Here is a 14886-nt window from a genome sequence, read left to right on the forward strand (position 1 = left end):
ACCGGTAGCATGGAAGGTCTGGTAGGCTAAACTGCATTTACTTTAATGCAAGAAGACTTACAGGTGAGGCAGATGAACTCAGAGCATGGAATTGTGATATTATAGCTATTACGGAAACGTGGTTGAGGGATGGGCAGGACTGGCAGCTCAATGTTCCAGGGTACCGATGCTTCCGGCGTGACAGAGGTGGAGGTAAGAGAGGAGGGGGAGTTGCACTATTGATTAGGGAGGACATCACGGCAGTACTTAGAGAGGATATCCCGGGGGGAACGTCCAGCGAGGCCATATGGGTAGAACTTAGAAATAAGAAAGGGGTGATCACTTTGATGGGATTATACTATAGGCCCCCCAATAGTCAGAGGGAAGTGGAGGAGCATATATGTAGGGAAATCACAGATAGGTGTAGGAATTATAGGGTTGTAATAGTAGGTGATTTTAACTTCCCTTATATTGACTGGGACTGTCTTTGTGCTAAGGGATCAGATGGGGAAGAATTTGTTCAGTGTGTCCAGGATAGTTTTCTGAAGCAGTATGTGGATGGCCCTACTACAGAAGGGGCTACACTCGACCTCCTCTTAGGAAATGAAGATAGGCAGGTGGTTGATGTGTCAGTGGGGGAGCACTTTGGGACCAGTGACCATAACTCTATTAGCTTCAAGATAGTTATGGAAAAGGATAGGACTGGTCCTCAGGTTGAAGCCCTAAATTGGGGAAGGCTAATTTCGATGGCATCAGACAGGAACTCTCAAAAGTTGAATGGGAGAGGCTGTTTACAGGTAAAGGGACGTCTGGCAAGTGGGAAGCTTTTAAAAGTGAGATAGAAAGAGTTCAGGGCTGGCATGTTCCTGTTAGATGGAAGGGCAAGACTGGCAAGTTTAGGGAACCTTGGTTGACGAGGGATTTTGAGGGTCTGGTCAGGACAAAGAAGGAGGCATATGTCAGGTATAGGCAGCTGGGATCAAGCGAGTCCCTCGAGGAGTATAGGGGATGTAGCAGTACACTGAAGAAGGAAATTAGGAGGGCGAAAAGGGGCCATGAGATATCCCTGGCAGATAAGATAAAGGAGAATCCTAAAAGATTCTATAAGTATATTAAGAGTAAAAGGGTAGCTCGGGAGAGAGTTGGTCCCCTTAAGGATCAGTGTGGTAATCTATGTGTGGAGCCATGGGAAATGGGCGAGGTCTGAAATGAATACTTCTCGTCTGTATTTACCGTGGAGAAGGTCATGGAAGTTAGTAAGTTCAAGGGAGGGAACAGCGATATCCTGGAGCATATCAACATTACAAAGGAGGAGGTGTTGGAGGTTTTGAAGCGCATTAAGGTTTATAAATCCCCAGGGCCTGACCAGGTGTATCCTAGGATGCTATGGGAAGCAAGGGAGGAGATTGCTGGGGCCTTGGCAGAGATTTTTGTATCATCATTAGCCACGGGTGAGGTACCGGAAGACTGGAGGATAGCTAATGGTGTGCCTTTATTTAAGAAGGGCAACAGGGATAAGCCAGGGAGCTACAGGCCGGTGAGCCTTACATCAGTGGTGGGAAAGTTATTGGAAGGGATTCTGAGAGACAGGATTTATATGCATTTGGAAAGGCATGGTTTGATCAGGGATAGTCAGCATGGCTTTGTGTGTGGGAAATCATGTCTCACGAATTTGATTGAGTTTTTCGAGGAGGTGACCAAGAGGATTGACGAGGGCAGGGCGATGGACGTCGTCTACATGGACTTTAGCAAGGCCTTTGACAAGGACCCACATGGTAGGCTGGTCCAGAAGGTTCGAACACATGGGATCCAGGATGAGCTAGCAAATTGGATACAAAATTGGCTTGGTGATAGGAGGCAGAGGGTGGTAGTGGAGGGTTGTTTTTCAGATTGGAGGCCGGTGACCAGTGGTGTGCCGCAGGGATCGATGCTGGGCCCTCTGTTGTTTGTCATATATATTAATGACTTGGATGTGAATGTAGGGGGCATGATTAGTAAGTTTGCAGATGACACCAGAATTGGTGGTATAGTGGACAGTGAAGAAGGTTGTCTAAGGTTACAACAGGATATAGATAAACTGGGAAAGTGGGCAAGGGACTGGCAAATGGAATTTAACGCAGACAAGTGTGAAGTGATGCATTTTGGGAAGTTAAACCAGGGCAGGACATATGCAGTGAATGGCAGGGCCCTGGGGGGTGTTGTTGAGCAGAGACCTTGGGGTGCAAGTACATAGTTCCCTGAAAGTTGCAACACAGGTAAACAGGGTGGTGAAGAAGGCGTATGGCATGCTTGCCTTCATCGGCCGAGGCACTGAGTATAAGAGTTGGGACGTCATGTTACAATTGTACGTAACGTTGGTTAGGCCACATTTGGAGTACTGTGTGCGGTTTTGGCCGCCGCAGTACAGGAAAGATGTGATTAAGCGAGAGAGGGTGCAGAAAAGATTCACAAGGATGTTGCCTGGTTTGGAGGGCTTGAGTTATAAAGAGAGACTGGATAGGCTGGGTCTGTTTTCCCTGGAGCGAAGGAGGCTGAGTGGGGACATGATAGAGGTATATAAAATTATGAGAGGCATAGATAGGGTAGATAGCCAGAGTCTGTTTCCCATGGTAGGGGTGACTAAAACTAGAGGGCATAGATTTAAGGTGAGAGGGAGGAGGTTTAAAGGGGACCAAAGGGGTAACTTTTTCACGCAAAGAATAGTGGGTATCTGGAATGAGCTGCCTGAGGAGGTGGTGGAGGCAGGAACAGTAACAACATTTAAGAGGCATCTGGACAGGTACTTGAATGAGCAAGGCATAGAGGGATATGGAATTAATGCAGGCAGGTGGGATTAGTATAGATAGGCATTATGGTCGGCATGGATGTAGTGGGCCGAAGGGCATGTTTCTATGCTGTACAACTCTATGACTCTATAAAAGCATCAACTGTTTCACCTGGTTTCTGTGCCTCTCTGTTAAATCTTGCCCTTTCTAGAATCTTATTGCTCCTCACGTTACAATAACTATCAAAGGCTTTTAAGACTTTATCAAATTTGTCTGATGTCTCATTAATGCCTTGTTTTGCAATAACATTGTATGCTATTGCTCCAATGGAATACAGCAATGTGTTAACTTGCTCTGTTTCAGACTGGTTATCTAATTTGGAAGCAATTCTATATCTCAGAAATCTTTTTCGCTGTAGTGACCAATTTTGAGTTTGACTTGGTCCTTCCTGTGTCCAAACCTCTCTGGTATTGTGAATTTAAGATCCATGACTTCCTATTTGGTTTACTTTCTCTTTAAAATATTCCCTCCAGTATTGGAAGTTTCCTGCACTTTTGAGCCTCACAGCAGACTCCCGCAATGGTCACCGTTTCTCCCTGTGTAATCTCGTTGCTAGACTCTATATTTTTTCTTTAAATGCAGTTTTGGAGCATTTTTTTCTATTTCTATACTCGTTTTACTGCCTTCGCTCACAGTATTGTGTATTTGCAGCCTCTTTTTTTCTCCCTTGTGGTCACCACTTGTAATGGCAGCGACCTCAGATCCGCCCTCGCTAATGTCTTTTAATTTTCCTGGTGTTGGCTGCCTAGTGCCATTAAGAACAAACTTTTACCCTTTTTTACAGGTTGCTCACCAGATCCTGACCATTGCTTGGTTCTCCGACTCGAAGCCTGTGATCGCTGGACTGGAACTTTTTCATAAACTACCTGCCTCTGTGGTGCAGCCTGAATGCCTCTACAAGCCGATTCCCCCGACTCGCTGTGCCTCCTTTCATCCATGGAGCAGCTCTGGAGCTTTATCACAGCCCCTTCTCGAGTTCTGCAGTTCCAGCGCTTTTATTTCCAGGCCAGCTTTCTTCAAAGTATTTTTCAAATTCTTCTGGGTGTTGTACGGTAAGAACCACTGCTGTTCACCATATTGTATGTTTGGTTATTCTGCCACCATTTGTATATTCGGCTAGTTTAGCTAGAATAAATTACTGAGTCTTCAGCAGTTTTAACATTAACTCATTTATTACATTTTAACTATATATAGCTTTACATAAGTCTGTGTGACTCCCCTGAAGCCATGCTGCTTCTCTCTCCAGTCTCTCCGACATGTGATCTCTTACATCATCATTGTGGGGGGTATTCCTCACACTGTCTCAAACATCACCCCTTTCAAACCCTTATATTACAGCCACTGATTCTGGCCATCTGTCTATTGCCATATGGAAATGGAGCTGCTTTCCTGTGTTGGAACCTCTGTACTGTCAGTGGTGAGGAAGACAGGAATGGAGGAGAAGCTATTTATCTGGTCACCTCTTCCATTGCTATTCTCTCCAAATGCCAGCTTTTCTGCCACCAGGTTTCTTCAGAGACATGCAGAAATCTCCAGTTTGCCACACTTTGCCAGTTGCTGCACCACCACATTTTACTCGCCAGAACTGGCAGGTACTCCCCACCCCCCCACCCCCCACCAGGATATCACTGCTTCATGTTTGACAGCCAATGCTACACTGCTGTACAGAGTAGTTAGAAGAAAAATTGTAGAACAGTTCCTTAAAAATATCTGATTACATTTTTTAAAAAATCCATTCTTCTTCTGTAAGTTCCCCGGCCTGACTCCAGATGCAGGGTACATTTACAGCATAATTGCAGCTTCAGGGCAAAGCAAAAGTATTTCACGGTACAACAACACCTGTAGTGTAAATTCATCTTACAACTCCGAACACTGTGTAAGAAAATTGGAAACGAGTGCAACTTCAACCTTACGCAACAGAGAGAATTTTTTAAAAATTGGTCAGATGTTTTTCAGGAGCTGTCTTAAAATACAGTTTGAAAAGTGCAGTATCAGCCATCATAAAGAATCATACAGTCTTACAACATAGTAGGAGGCCGGTTGGTCCATCATGCCTGTGCCAGCTCTTTGAAAGATTTGTCCAATTAGCCCCACTCCGCTGCCCTTGCCCCATAGCCCTGCAAATGTTTCCTTTTCAAGAAGATATCCAGTTCCCTTTTGAAAGTTATTACTGAACTTGCTTCCACTCTTTCGGGCAGTGCATTCCAGATCATAACAACTTGCTGCGTAAAAAAACACTCCTCATCTCCCCACTAGTTCTTTTGCCTATTATCATAAGTCTGTATCCTCTGGTTACTAACCCTCCTGCCAATGAGAGAAGCTTCTTGACACCCAGGGAAATAGCAATAATTCCTATCAGTTGGCTAGGATCATACAGTGCAATGATGGGTACACAGGGCAATGATGGGTATACTGTGCTTTGACTAAGTTAGATCTTTCTAGGAATTACTATTCGTGATTTTACAAGGTGCTGCAGAACAAATGGATTCCAAAATAAACCGATGTGCCTGCATGTTATTCAGGTCTAATATTCTAAAAATCAGGAGGCTGTAATGAGGCAGAAATCAGGGAATCCATTGTTTATATATTTCCATATGTATTAAGCAGCACCCTCCCCTTAGGGAGGCAACTAATGCTCCACAAGTTTTATACACTTACTGAGAGTAGGTATAAAGTAGCATTGTCCAATAGAAATCACTGACAATCTACAAGTGTGGCTACGGGGACATGGTTTTAGTTACATGCATTAGGCTTAGAAGAAAACATCTTACGTACACTCACACAATACAGGTAAATGGATTTCACAAGTGTATATTCACTTAACAAATATCTACTACCATCCAATAACCAAGGAAGTAGAGCTTTCACAATAATAAAAACAAAACACTTGCACACACTGATTATAGTCTTACCATTTTACCAACAAATGCACAATATCATGAATACCACACCTGCCAAATGACTCATATTAATTTCATATGAAACACTCATTTTAAACTGTTACTGGACTGAAAAAAAAATGCTTGGTTTAAAAGACCACTGAAACATGGCTGCACATTTTGCATTATAAAAGACAGTTGAAGAAAAAAAGACAATGGGAACTGCTCACTGATTCAATAAACAAAGATTAGTCTGGGCAACAGTGATCCACATTTTGTCTGGGTAAGAGACAGCACTACCCCCCCCCCCCCCCCTCCCCCCTCACAGAACAGTTGGAAGGGAGACTGCAGTTTGAAGACAACAGAGAAGGAAGGATTCTCGCTGTCTCCCTCTCTCTGTCTCTCACAACATTCCAGGGATCCACACAAGGTACTCAAACCTCAAGAGAGAAGACTCCTGCAGCTAAACAAGTTTGAAAGTGTGTACTGAGCCCCAACGAGAACTGCAATACAACTGCAATCGAAGACTACATCAAATTCAAAAGCCAGTAACTGAACTCCAGCTATTACTGTAAACCTTTCCCCTTCTTTCACCTCCTCTGTCTCTATTTGCGTGTGTGTTTATTGCATATGCATGCTAGCGTGGTCACATCGCTTTTTTCTAGTAGTTTTAACCGAAGTAGAGTTTTAAGGTGAATAAACTTACACTTTTCTTGTTTAAAACTAAAAAACCCTGTCTGGTTGATTTCTTTGCCATTACAATTAGAGAGCGATGAACAAGGATTCACTGAGGGGAAGCTTAAAACATGGTGTTTTAAAAGTTAAACCCTGTTACGGCCAAACCAGGCAAAGGCTGAGAGGGGAGCCCTAGACCCCTGCCTCACCTGGTCATAACAACAAAAATGGTTAAAAATCCACATGCAAAGACTGTGTAAATGTATATGGAGATCACATGCCCAACGACGGAGTCTATTACTCGTTTTTTATTTACTAATCAGAAACTGAATTTGCGACATCTGGATTCCCAATCAGCCATATGTGACTAGCGGCTAACATACTGGACAAGACTGGTATGAAGGAAGCTTTGACAACTTAAGCCATTTACTGAGAAACAGGCATTTATGTATAGTGAAAACACAGTAGAAGGAAGTGCAGGAACAATGAAAGCTTGTTGGGTTTTATTGAAGAGCACTTTCATTGTGATAGCTATGGCTGGTGGAGATCATGAACTTACAAGTGACACCTTCCCCCTGCACACCAACCACCCCCCCCCCCCCCCCCACTGCCCCCGGCCCAACCACACACACACATTGTAAATTGCCAGTTCGAAACGCCCAAACCTGTTCAAGAATTATTAATGAAACACAATCTGTCTATTATCCCAGGGGCAACCAGCTTTCACCTTTTCCATACAGTATCTAGAGACAATTAATTTCTTCTCCAAAAATAATAGATACTACCATCAACCTGGAACACTGTTAATGAGAAACCTTCTCTCTTAGCTGTTCAGTTCAATTTATGGTGTAAAATGGGCATGTTCAGGCTCATGAAATGCCGATTTATATGCAGAGGATTAGAAATTTCAAACTGACTTCAATTTTCTAACACACTGACTTACATAATTAGACTCTCCTCACCACCTTGGCCATCTCCACTCTTCTCTCACATTTCATGCTTCAGTACCTTATTTAACCATGAAGTAAACTTGACATTTAAGCCTATATCAATCATGCGAGTAGCAGTATTGGCAGGTGCATTGCCCTCTGTGCAAAGGGAAATTTGGAATGCCTCATTCAAGGATCTCATTACTTACTTTCCCATTCCAGTTAGTTTGAATTAACTCCATACTGTCATTAACACATCAAGCCTTGAGGAATTCAACTCTCCTGCTCTGACAGCTGCACAAAGGGTCAGCACTTGTCACCCATTTACTTTTTAAAAATTTTTTCATGGGCATCACTGGCTAGGCCAGCATTTATTGACCATCCCTAATTGCCCTGGAACTAGGTAAGAATGGCAGATTTCCTTGCAGAAAGTGCATTACAACAATGGTTTAATGCTCACCATTACTCTAGCTTTTTAAATCCAGATTTATTAATTGAACTCAAATTTCACCACCTGGCATAGTGGGATCCGAACCCACGAACACTAGCCTAGACTCCTAAACACCCCCACCTCCTCTTAATGCTCCATGCCGAAGGGGAGGGACATCTGTGTTCTATCACTAAGTATACACAAGTACAATTTACACAGAACTTTGCTCACTGTTTTTTTTCTAAATAGAGGCTTACATTTTTCAAACTTCAATTTTAAAAGTTTGGAAAGTGAACTCTGCAGTCATGGCACTTGCATGTGAATTAATGGGCATGAGGCACCTATCTAACTAACTCCCACCCAAACCCTCATCCACTCGCCACTTTCTTCTGCAGCCTAAATTCACTTTTCAAGTAGTGCAGCAAACAGCCCGAGGGGTATACCGCTGCCCCTAACCATTCAGCCCTTTGAGCCTGTGTTGCCATTCAATGAGATCACGACCATAGCTCCATTTACCCGCCTTGATACCATATTCCTTAATACTCTTACTTAACAAACAAAATGCAAAGGGATAAGTCCAAAAAGGTGCCCCTTGCCCCGTATTCTCATCACCAGGCAGCACTTTTAAGCTGGGGGTTTTATTCAAGCCTGCTGAGTTAGACTGCCACTTGTCTGCAGCGGTGCATCCACTAACCTCTCTGAACGGGTGTAAAGTTTATTCTGTGGAAAAAGTGCAAACCTTTGCACTGCCAGCACCTTTCCCCAGCACCTTTCCCCAGCAGCTACAAGCTCTCACTCACCTTCCGTCTGCCCTGAAAGAGGGGACTAGGGCAGCAATTCCCTGCCCTGCTCTCCACACTCTGGCTCCGGGCTGTCGGACTGTCCCGTTTCAAACTCCGGACGTAAGTCACTCTGCCGCTGCCCGCAGCGGAGCTCGGCTCCCGGGCTGCCTGCTCCTGCTGCTCCCGGCCCCTCCTCAAGCCCCAGTCGGGGGACCAGGAGTCCCGAAAGCCGGACAGCACCGCCACCAGCAGCAGGACGGCAAGGGAGGAGAAGCCGAAGGGCATCCAGCGGCAGCGAGGGGCAACAGAGCCCGTGGGCAGCTTCCTCCAGGACATGGCTGGCATCAACTCTTGTGTAAAAAGTCAGCGGCTCTGCTTTACAGCATCAGTTATAACCAGGGATGATTCTTAACTATCGGGGCTACTTCAGCTGAACTTTGCTGTGAGCTGCTCCGCCCGGGACTCTCACTGGTCCTATTGAGAGTGATGTGGGCACAGGGTGGCAGATCAATGAATGAGAGACAGGGAAACAAACCTCAGCTCAGGATAACCCAGTTCCCCTTCAGCTTCCTCCAGCCCCGGGCACCGCCCCCTAGGCTGAGCTGTCAACCCCTTCCCCCTGCCCACACACATGCTTCATCCCCCATCCACATCCACTGTCAGCGATTTAACCCCTGCCTGCACAGCTCCCCATTCTCTCTCTGCAGCCAGCGAGTTTCCCTGCAAGCAAGGGATGGGGATATATTTGGAGCACTGCATGCAGCCCCTGTAATGTCTCTTCATGCAGAAATATTTTGGGGCTGGGGGTGGAGTTCGGGAGATACATGTGTCAGCAACACACAATTACACAGAGTCAGCAACACACAATTACACAGAGTCAGCAACACACAATTACACAGAAGTGCAAGTTTCCATGTATAAAAATACAAGACTCCCCTGTCCCCCAACCCTATACACGTAAGGAATGATAGAATGTCTACAGCATAAAAGGAGGCCATTCGGCCCATCGTGCCTATGCCCGCTCTCTGCAAGAGCAGTTCACCTGGTGCCACTCCCCGGCCTTTTCCCTGTAGCCCTCCAAATTTCTTCTCCTCAAATAACTGTCCAATTCTCCTTTGAAGGCCTCAGTTAAATCTGCCTCCACCAAACTCTCAGGCAGAGCATTCCACATCCTAACCACCTGCTGCCAAGTAGGTATCCTGATGCTGAGCTGGAAGGGCAGAAATGGGCTGTTTCCCATGTGTTGACCCAGTTGGCAAGTCGAGCCTGGGGCAGGGGAGGTCACCCCAGGGCAGGCCTCGATGTGGGTGATCCAGGTGGCAGCAGGCCAGAGTTTTTTGTTGGGGGTGTGGGTGCCCAAGAGCAGCATGACTCAGGCTCAGGGTAAACTCTGGGAATGGCTGAAGGGGAAGTGCTGAGTGGGGTGTCCCAGGACGTGCTATTGTCATTTCTCACCTTCATAAATAGCCTGGAAGCAGAAAAACAATACAAAACTGTTAGATTTACTGATACCAAACCAGGAATGCCTGTGGAATTGGAGGAGGCAGCTCCAACTTGCAGAGTGAGTTGGACAAAATAAGTCGATGAGTAGGCCAATGGGAGGTGAAATTTAACACTGGCACATAGTTACACAAGAGGATGGAAAAATAAGCAGCACTCTGTAAATGGTACTGGAATATTTAAGGATGAAGTGGTGAGAAATCTGGAAGTAGCCGTTATAAAGATGTCCAACCACTGCACAGCAGCAATCAACAAAACCAATAAAATGGTGAACTGAATAGTCAAAACAGTTGAGTTCTTGTCAGAGGAGGTAATGATGTCCTGATTTTTTTTTCCATTGACTTCAGTGAAGATGAGAGACATAAAACAGGTTGTCGACGAGCTACCACCCCTGTCCACTATCACACAATGTCAAGATCTACCCTGCTACGTATTCCATAGTTCTGGTTGCTGAGAGAGATATTACAAAATATCAACTCAGATTCTTGCTCTGGTCATGGTATTCTTTATACCAGGATCCACACTTTAATCCACTTATCAATTGAACTGTTGGTTGGCTCTTTAAGAAAGCACACAGTACCACTTTTCAAATGTAAATAAAGTTCTCAGAAAGCAGGATTATGATGAATGGATGCTCACCAGCTGACTTGTTTCCTTTAATAACACAATCTGCCTTTATGAATATTGACTCATTACAGCAGAGACCTTGGCTGTACATGGGCCATTTATTTAAAGGTGTACGTTTATGAAATCACAGCAGAAATGAGCAGAGATAAGAATTTGAGAATAATTCACTGGCAATTTGCCTGTTTTCTGGACTTGGCTTATCCTGCTGGTAATGTATCAGTGTGTGAAGTCAGAACATGCTGGAGAAGAGGAGTTTAGTTCATAGGCAAAGACAGTTTTATGAGGTTGACTTTCAGCGGACAGTAAAAGTGTTTTTTGCTTGTCTGCTATAACTTTAGCGGATGAGCCTGGAAAATCCCAGAAAACAGCGTAAACACTGTTAGGGCCAACGCTAGGGTGGAGAAGCGACATAAATCCTAGCTGTGTCTGGGATATTCAGTCTACAAAGTTTATTTGCAATTTTTCTTTCAGGGAACATCATCGCTATATACCCTGGGATGTTTTACTATGTTAAAGGCGCTATATAAATGAAAGTTGTTGTTTGGATTCGTTAAGCGTCACTGTTGATTCTTGTATGTCAACACTGATGATGAACAAGAATGAAAAATTGCTGCAAATAATGAGATCTCTGTTAATCTTATAACACCTTCTCTAATATTGCTTAATTATAAAACATAAGACACTATGATCAAAAGAACATATCAAGCATTGAGGCGGCACAGTGGCGCAGTGGTTAGCACCGCAGCCTCATAGCTCCAGTGACCCGGGTTCAATTCTGGGTACTGCCTGTGTGGAGCTTGCAAGTTCTCCCTGTGTCTGCGTGGGTTTCCTCCCACATGCCAAAAGACTTGCAGGTTGATAGGTAAATTGGCCATTATAAATTGTCACTAGTATAGGTAGGTGGTAGGGAAACATAGGGACAGGTGGGGATGTGGTAGGAATATGGAATTGGTGTAGGATTAGTATAAATGGGTGGTTGATAGTCGGCACAGACTTGGTGGCCTGAAAGGCCTGTTTCAGTGCTGTATCTCTAACTAACTTTAAAAAAAATCAATATAATAAAAGCAAAATGCTGCAGATGCCAGTTCTGATGAAGGGTCACTGACCTGAAACATTAACTTTGCTTCTCTCTCCACGGATGCTGTCAGACCTGCTGAGTATTTCCAGCATCAAGCTCATCATTCCAGGCTAGATAAAATCCATTCCGTCCTGGACTTTACATAACCCACTGAATTATTTCATTTAGGTTATTCCCTGGCTGATTCCCAGGGACTATGCCATTCCAAATATTATTTGACTACCCCCTGTCTGCACTTATCCTTAGAATCCTCAATTTATAGCCCAACCATTTATTTTTCCAACTTCCTTTAAAGATGTTAATAAATATTACATCAACGTATTGCTTCTACAAATTCTGATTAGTGAGTTACTTTGTGAAGAGTTGAAAATTTGACGTTTTTCCATATTAGATTTGAAGAATATCAAACTGCCTGTGTTCAATATGTTGGGTTCTCATATATTCTACCCTAGACTGGTGCTAGAGACGTGGAGGATTGCAAATGTTACAGCCCTGTTTAAAGAAAGGGGAGAGGGAAAAACTGCTCTCAGTGGTGGGGATACTTGTAGAGACAACGATCTGGGACAAAATTACTTGCTATTTGGAAAAGTATGGGCTAAATAATGAAAGTCAGCATTGATTTGTTAAAGGCAAATCATGTTTGACTAACTTGATTGAGTTCTTTGATGAAGTAACGGAGAGGGTTGATTGGTGCTTGATGTTGTGCACATGGACTTTTAAAAGGCATTTGACAAGGCACCACATAATAGACTTATTAGCAAAATTGAAGCTCGTGGGATTAAAGAGACAGTGGCAGCATGGATACAAAATTAGTGAAGGAACAGAAATCAGAAAGTAGCGGGGAATTGTTGTTTTTTAGACTGGAGGCAAGTGTACAGTGGCGTCCCCTAAGGGTTGGTATTAGAACCACAGCTCTTTTTGATATATATTATTGACATCAACTTGGGTACACAGGGCAGAAATTTAAAATTTACAGATGACAAGAAACTCGGAAATGTAGCAAACGGTGAGGAGGATAGTAACAAACTCCAGGGAACCATAGCCACGCTGTTAAAATGGGCAAATACATGCCAAATGAAATTTAACATGGAGAAGTATGAAGAACGAGAAGAGACAATATAAGTTAAAGGGTATAATTTTAAAGGGCGTACAGACCTTCCTAAAAGCACTGTGATTGTACATACACCATATGGACTGCAGTGGTTCAAGAAGGCAGCTCACCACCACCTTCTCAAGGGCAATTAGGAATGGGCAATAAATGCTGGCCTGGCCAGCGACTCCCACATCCCATGAAGATATTTTTAAAAACACAAATTTTTGAAGGTGGCAGGGCAGTTAAGGCACTTGTGGGTCCATTACAGGCAGAGTCAGGAGGATTTATAATGAGGAATAGAGAAATGGCAGAGAAGCTAAATGATTACTTTGTGTCTGTGTTCACTGAGGAAGATACAAGAAATCTCCCAGAATTAGAGATCCAAGGGACTAGGGAGATTGAGGAATTGAAGGAAATTAGTATTAGTAGGAAGGTTATATAGGAGAAATTAATGGGGCTGAAGGTTGATAAGTCCCCAGGACCTGATATTCTACATCCCAGCATGTTGAAAGAGGTAGCTATGGAGATAATGGATACATTGGTGATCATCTTCCAAAATTCTATTGATTCTGGAATATTTCTTGCAGACTGGAAGGTAGCAAATGTCACCGCACTGTTTAAGAAGGGAGGGAGAGAGAAAACAGGGAATTACAGACCTGTTAGCCTTACATCAGCAGTAGGGACAACGTTAGAATCTATTCTAAAGGATGTGATAAATGGACACTTGGGAAATAATGATCTGATTGGGCATAGTCAACATGGATTTATGAATGGGAAATCATGTTTGACAAATGTGTTGGAGTTTTTTGAGGATGTTACTAACAGAGTTGATAAAGGGGGAGTTGGTGGACATGGTATACTTGGATATTCAGAAGGTTTTTGATAAAGTCCCCCACAGGAGATTGATTAGCAAAATTAAAGCATTTAAGATAGGAGGTAATATACTGGCATGGATTAAGGATTGGTTAACAAGCAGAAAATAGAGAGTAGGAATAAACGGGTTATTCTCGTGTTGGCAGGCTGTGACTAGTAGGGTACGGCAAGGATCAGTACTTGGGCCCGAGCTGTTCACAATATATATCTATGATTTGGATGTGGGGGCCAAATGTAATATTTCCAAAATAAAAGCAAAATACTGCGGATGCTGGAAATCTGAAATAAAAACAAGAAATGCTGGAATCACTCAGCAGGTCTGGCAGCATCTGTGGAAAGAGAAGCAGAGTTAACGTTTCGGGTCAGTGACCCTTCATCGGAACTGACAAATATTAGAAAAGTCACAGGTTATAAGCAAGTGAGGTGGGGGTGGGGCAAGAGATAACAAAGGAGATCTAGATCGGACCAGGCCACATAGCTGACCAAAATGTCACGGAGCAAAGGCAAACAATATGTCAATGGTGTGTTGAAAGACAAAGCATTAGTACAGATTAGGTGTAAATACACTGAATATTGAACAGCAGCAAGTGCAAACCTGAAAAAAAAAGTAGGTAAGCAAACTGAACAAACAAAGATGAAATGAAATAAATGCAAAAAAAGATTGTAAAAAATGTAAAAAAGAATGTTAAAAAAAAGGAAGAAAAAATAACTAAAAATGAAAGTAAAATGGGGGGCTGTCATGCTCTGAAATTATTGAACTCAATGTTCAGTCCGGCAGGCTGTAGTGTGCCTAATCGGTAAATGAGATGCTGTTCCTCGAGCTTGCGTTGATGTTCACTGGAACACTGCAGCAATCCCAGGACAGAGATGTGAGCATGAGAGCAGGGGGGAGTGTTGAAATGGCAAGCAACCGGAAGCTCAGGGTCCTGCTTGCGGACTGAGCGGAGATGTTCTGCAAAGCGGTCACCCAGTCTGCGCTTAGTCTCTCCAATGTAGAGGAGACCACACTGTGAGCAGCGAATACAGTATACTACATTGAAAGAAGTACAAGTAAATCGCTGCTTCACCTGAAAGGAGTGTTTGGGGCCTGGGATAGTGAGGAGAGAGGAGGTAAATGGGCAGGTATTACACCTCCTGCGATTGCAGGGGAAGGTGCCCTGGGACGGGGACGAGGTGGTGGGGGTAATGGAGGAGTGGACCAGGGTGTCGCGGAGGG

The 14886-nt window shown here is 43.9% G+C and overlaps 1 protein-coding gene across 4 annotated transcripts in view; it reads right to left on the reverse strand.

The window, feature by feature from the left end:
* mettl24 (methyltransferase like 24) overlaps window positions 1–9119 on the reverse strand; it is a 128420-nt gene extending 119301 nt beyond the window's left edge. Inside the window, exon 1 of one of the 4 annotated variants that reach the window (XM_068019335.1) lies at window positions 8518–9119. In XM_068019335.1, coding sequence (XP_067875436.1) covers window positions 8518–8844 — 327 coding nt within the window. In that variant the 5' untranslated portion in view covers window positions 8845–9119. Of the gene's footprint in view, window positions 1–3597; window positions 3894–8517 lie in introns of those variants that run through there. The other 3 variants (XM_068019351.1, XM_068019370.1, XM_068019342.1) reach the window with 3 other exon arrangements.
* Window positions 9120–14886: the final 5767 nt, after the last annotated feature.

This window comes from Heterodontus francisci, chromosome 3 (assembly GCF_036365525.1).
Source record: "Heterodontus francisci isolate sHetFra1 chromosome 3, sHetFra1.hap1, whole genome shotgun sequence".
Classification (NCBI taxonomy): domain Eukaryota; kingdom Metazoa; phylum Chordata; class Chondrichthyes; order Heterodontiformes; family Heterodontidae; genus Heterodontus; species Heterodontus francisci.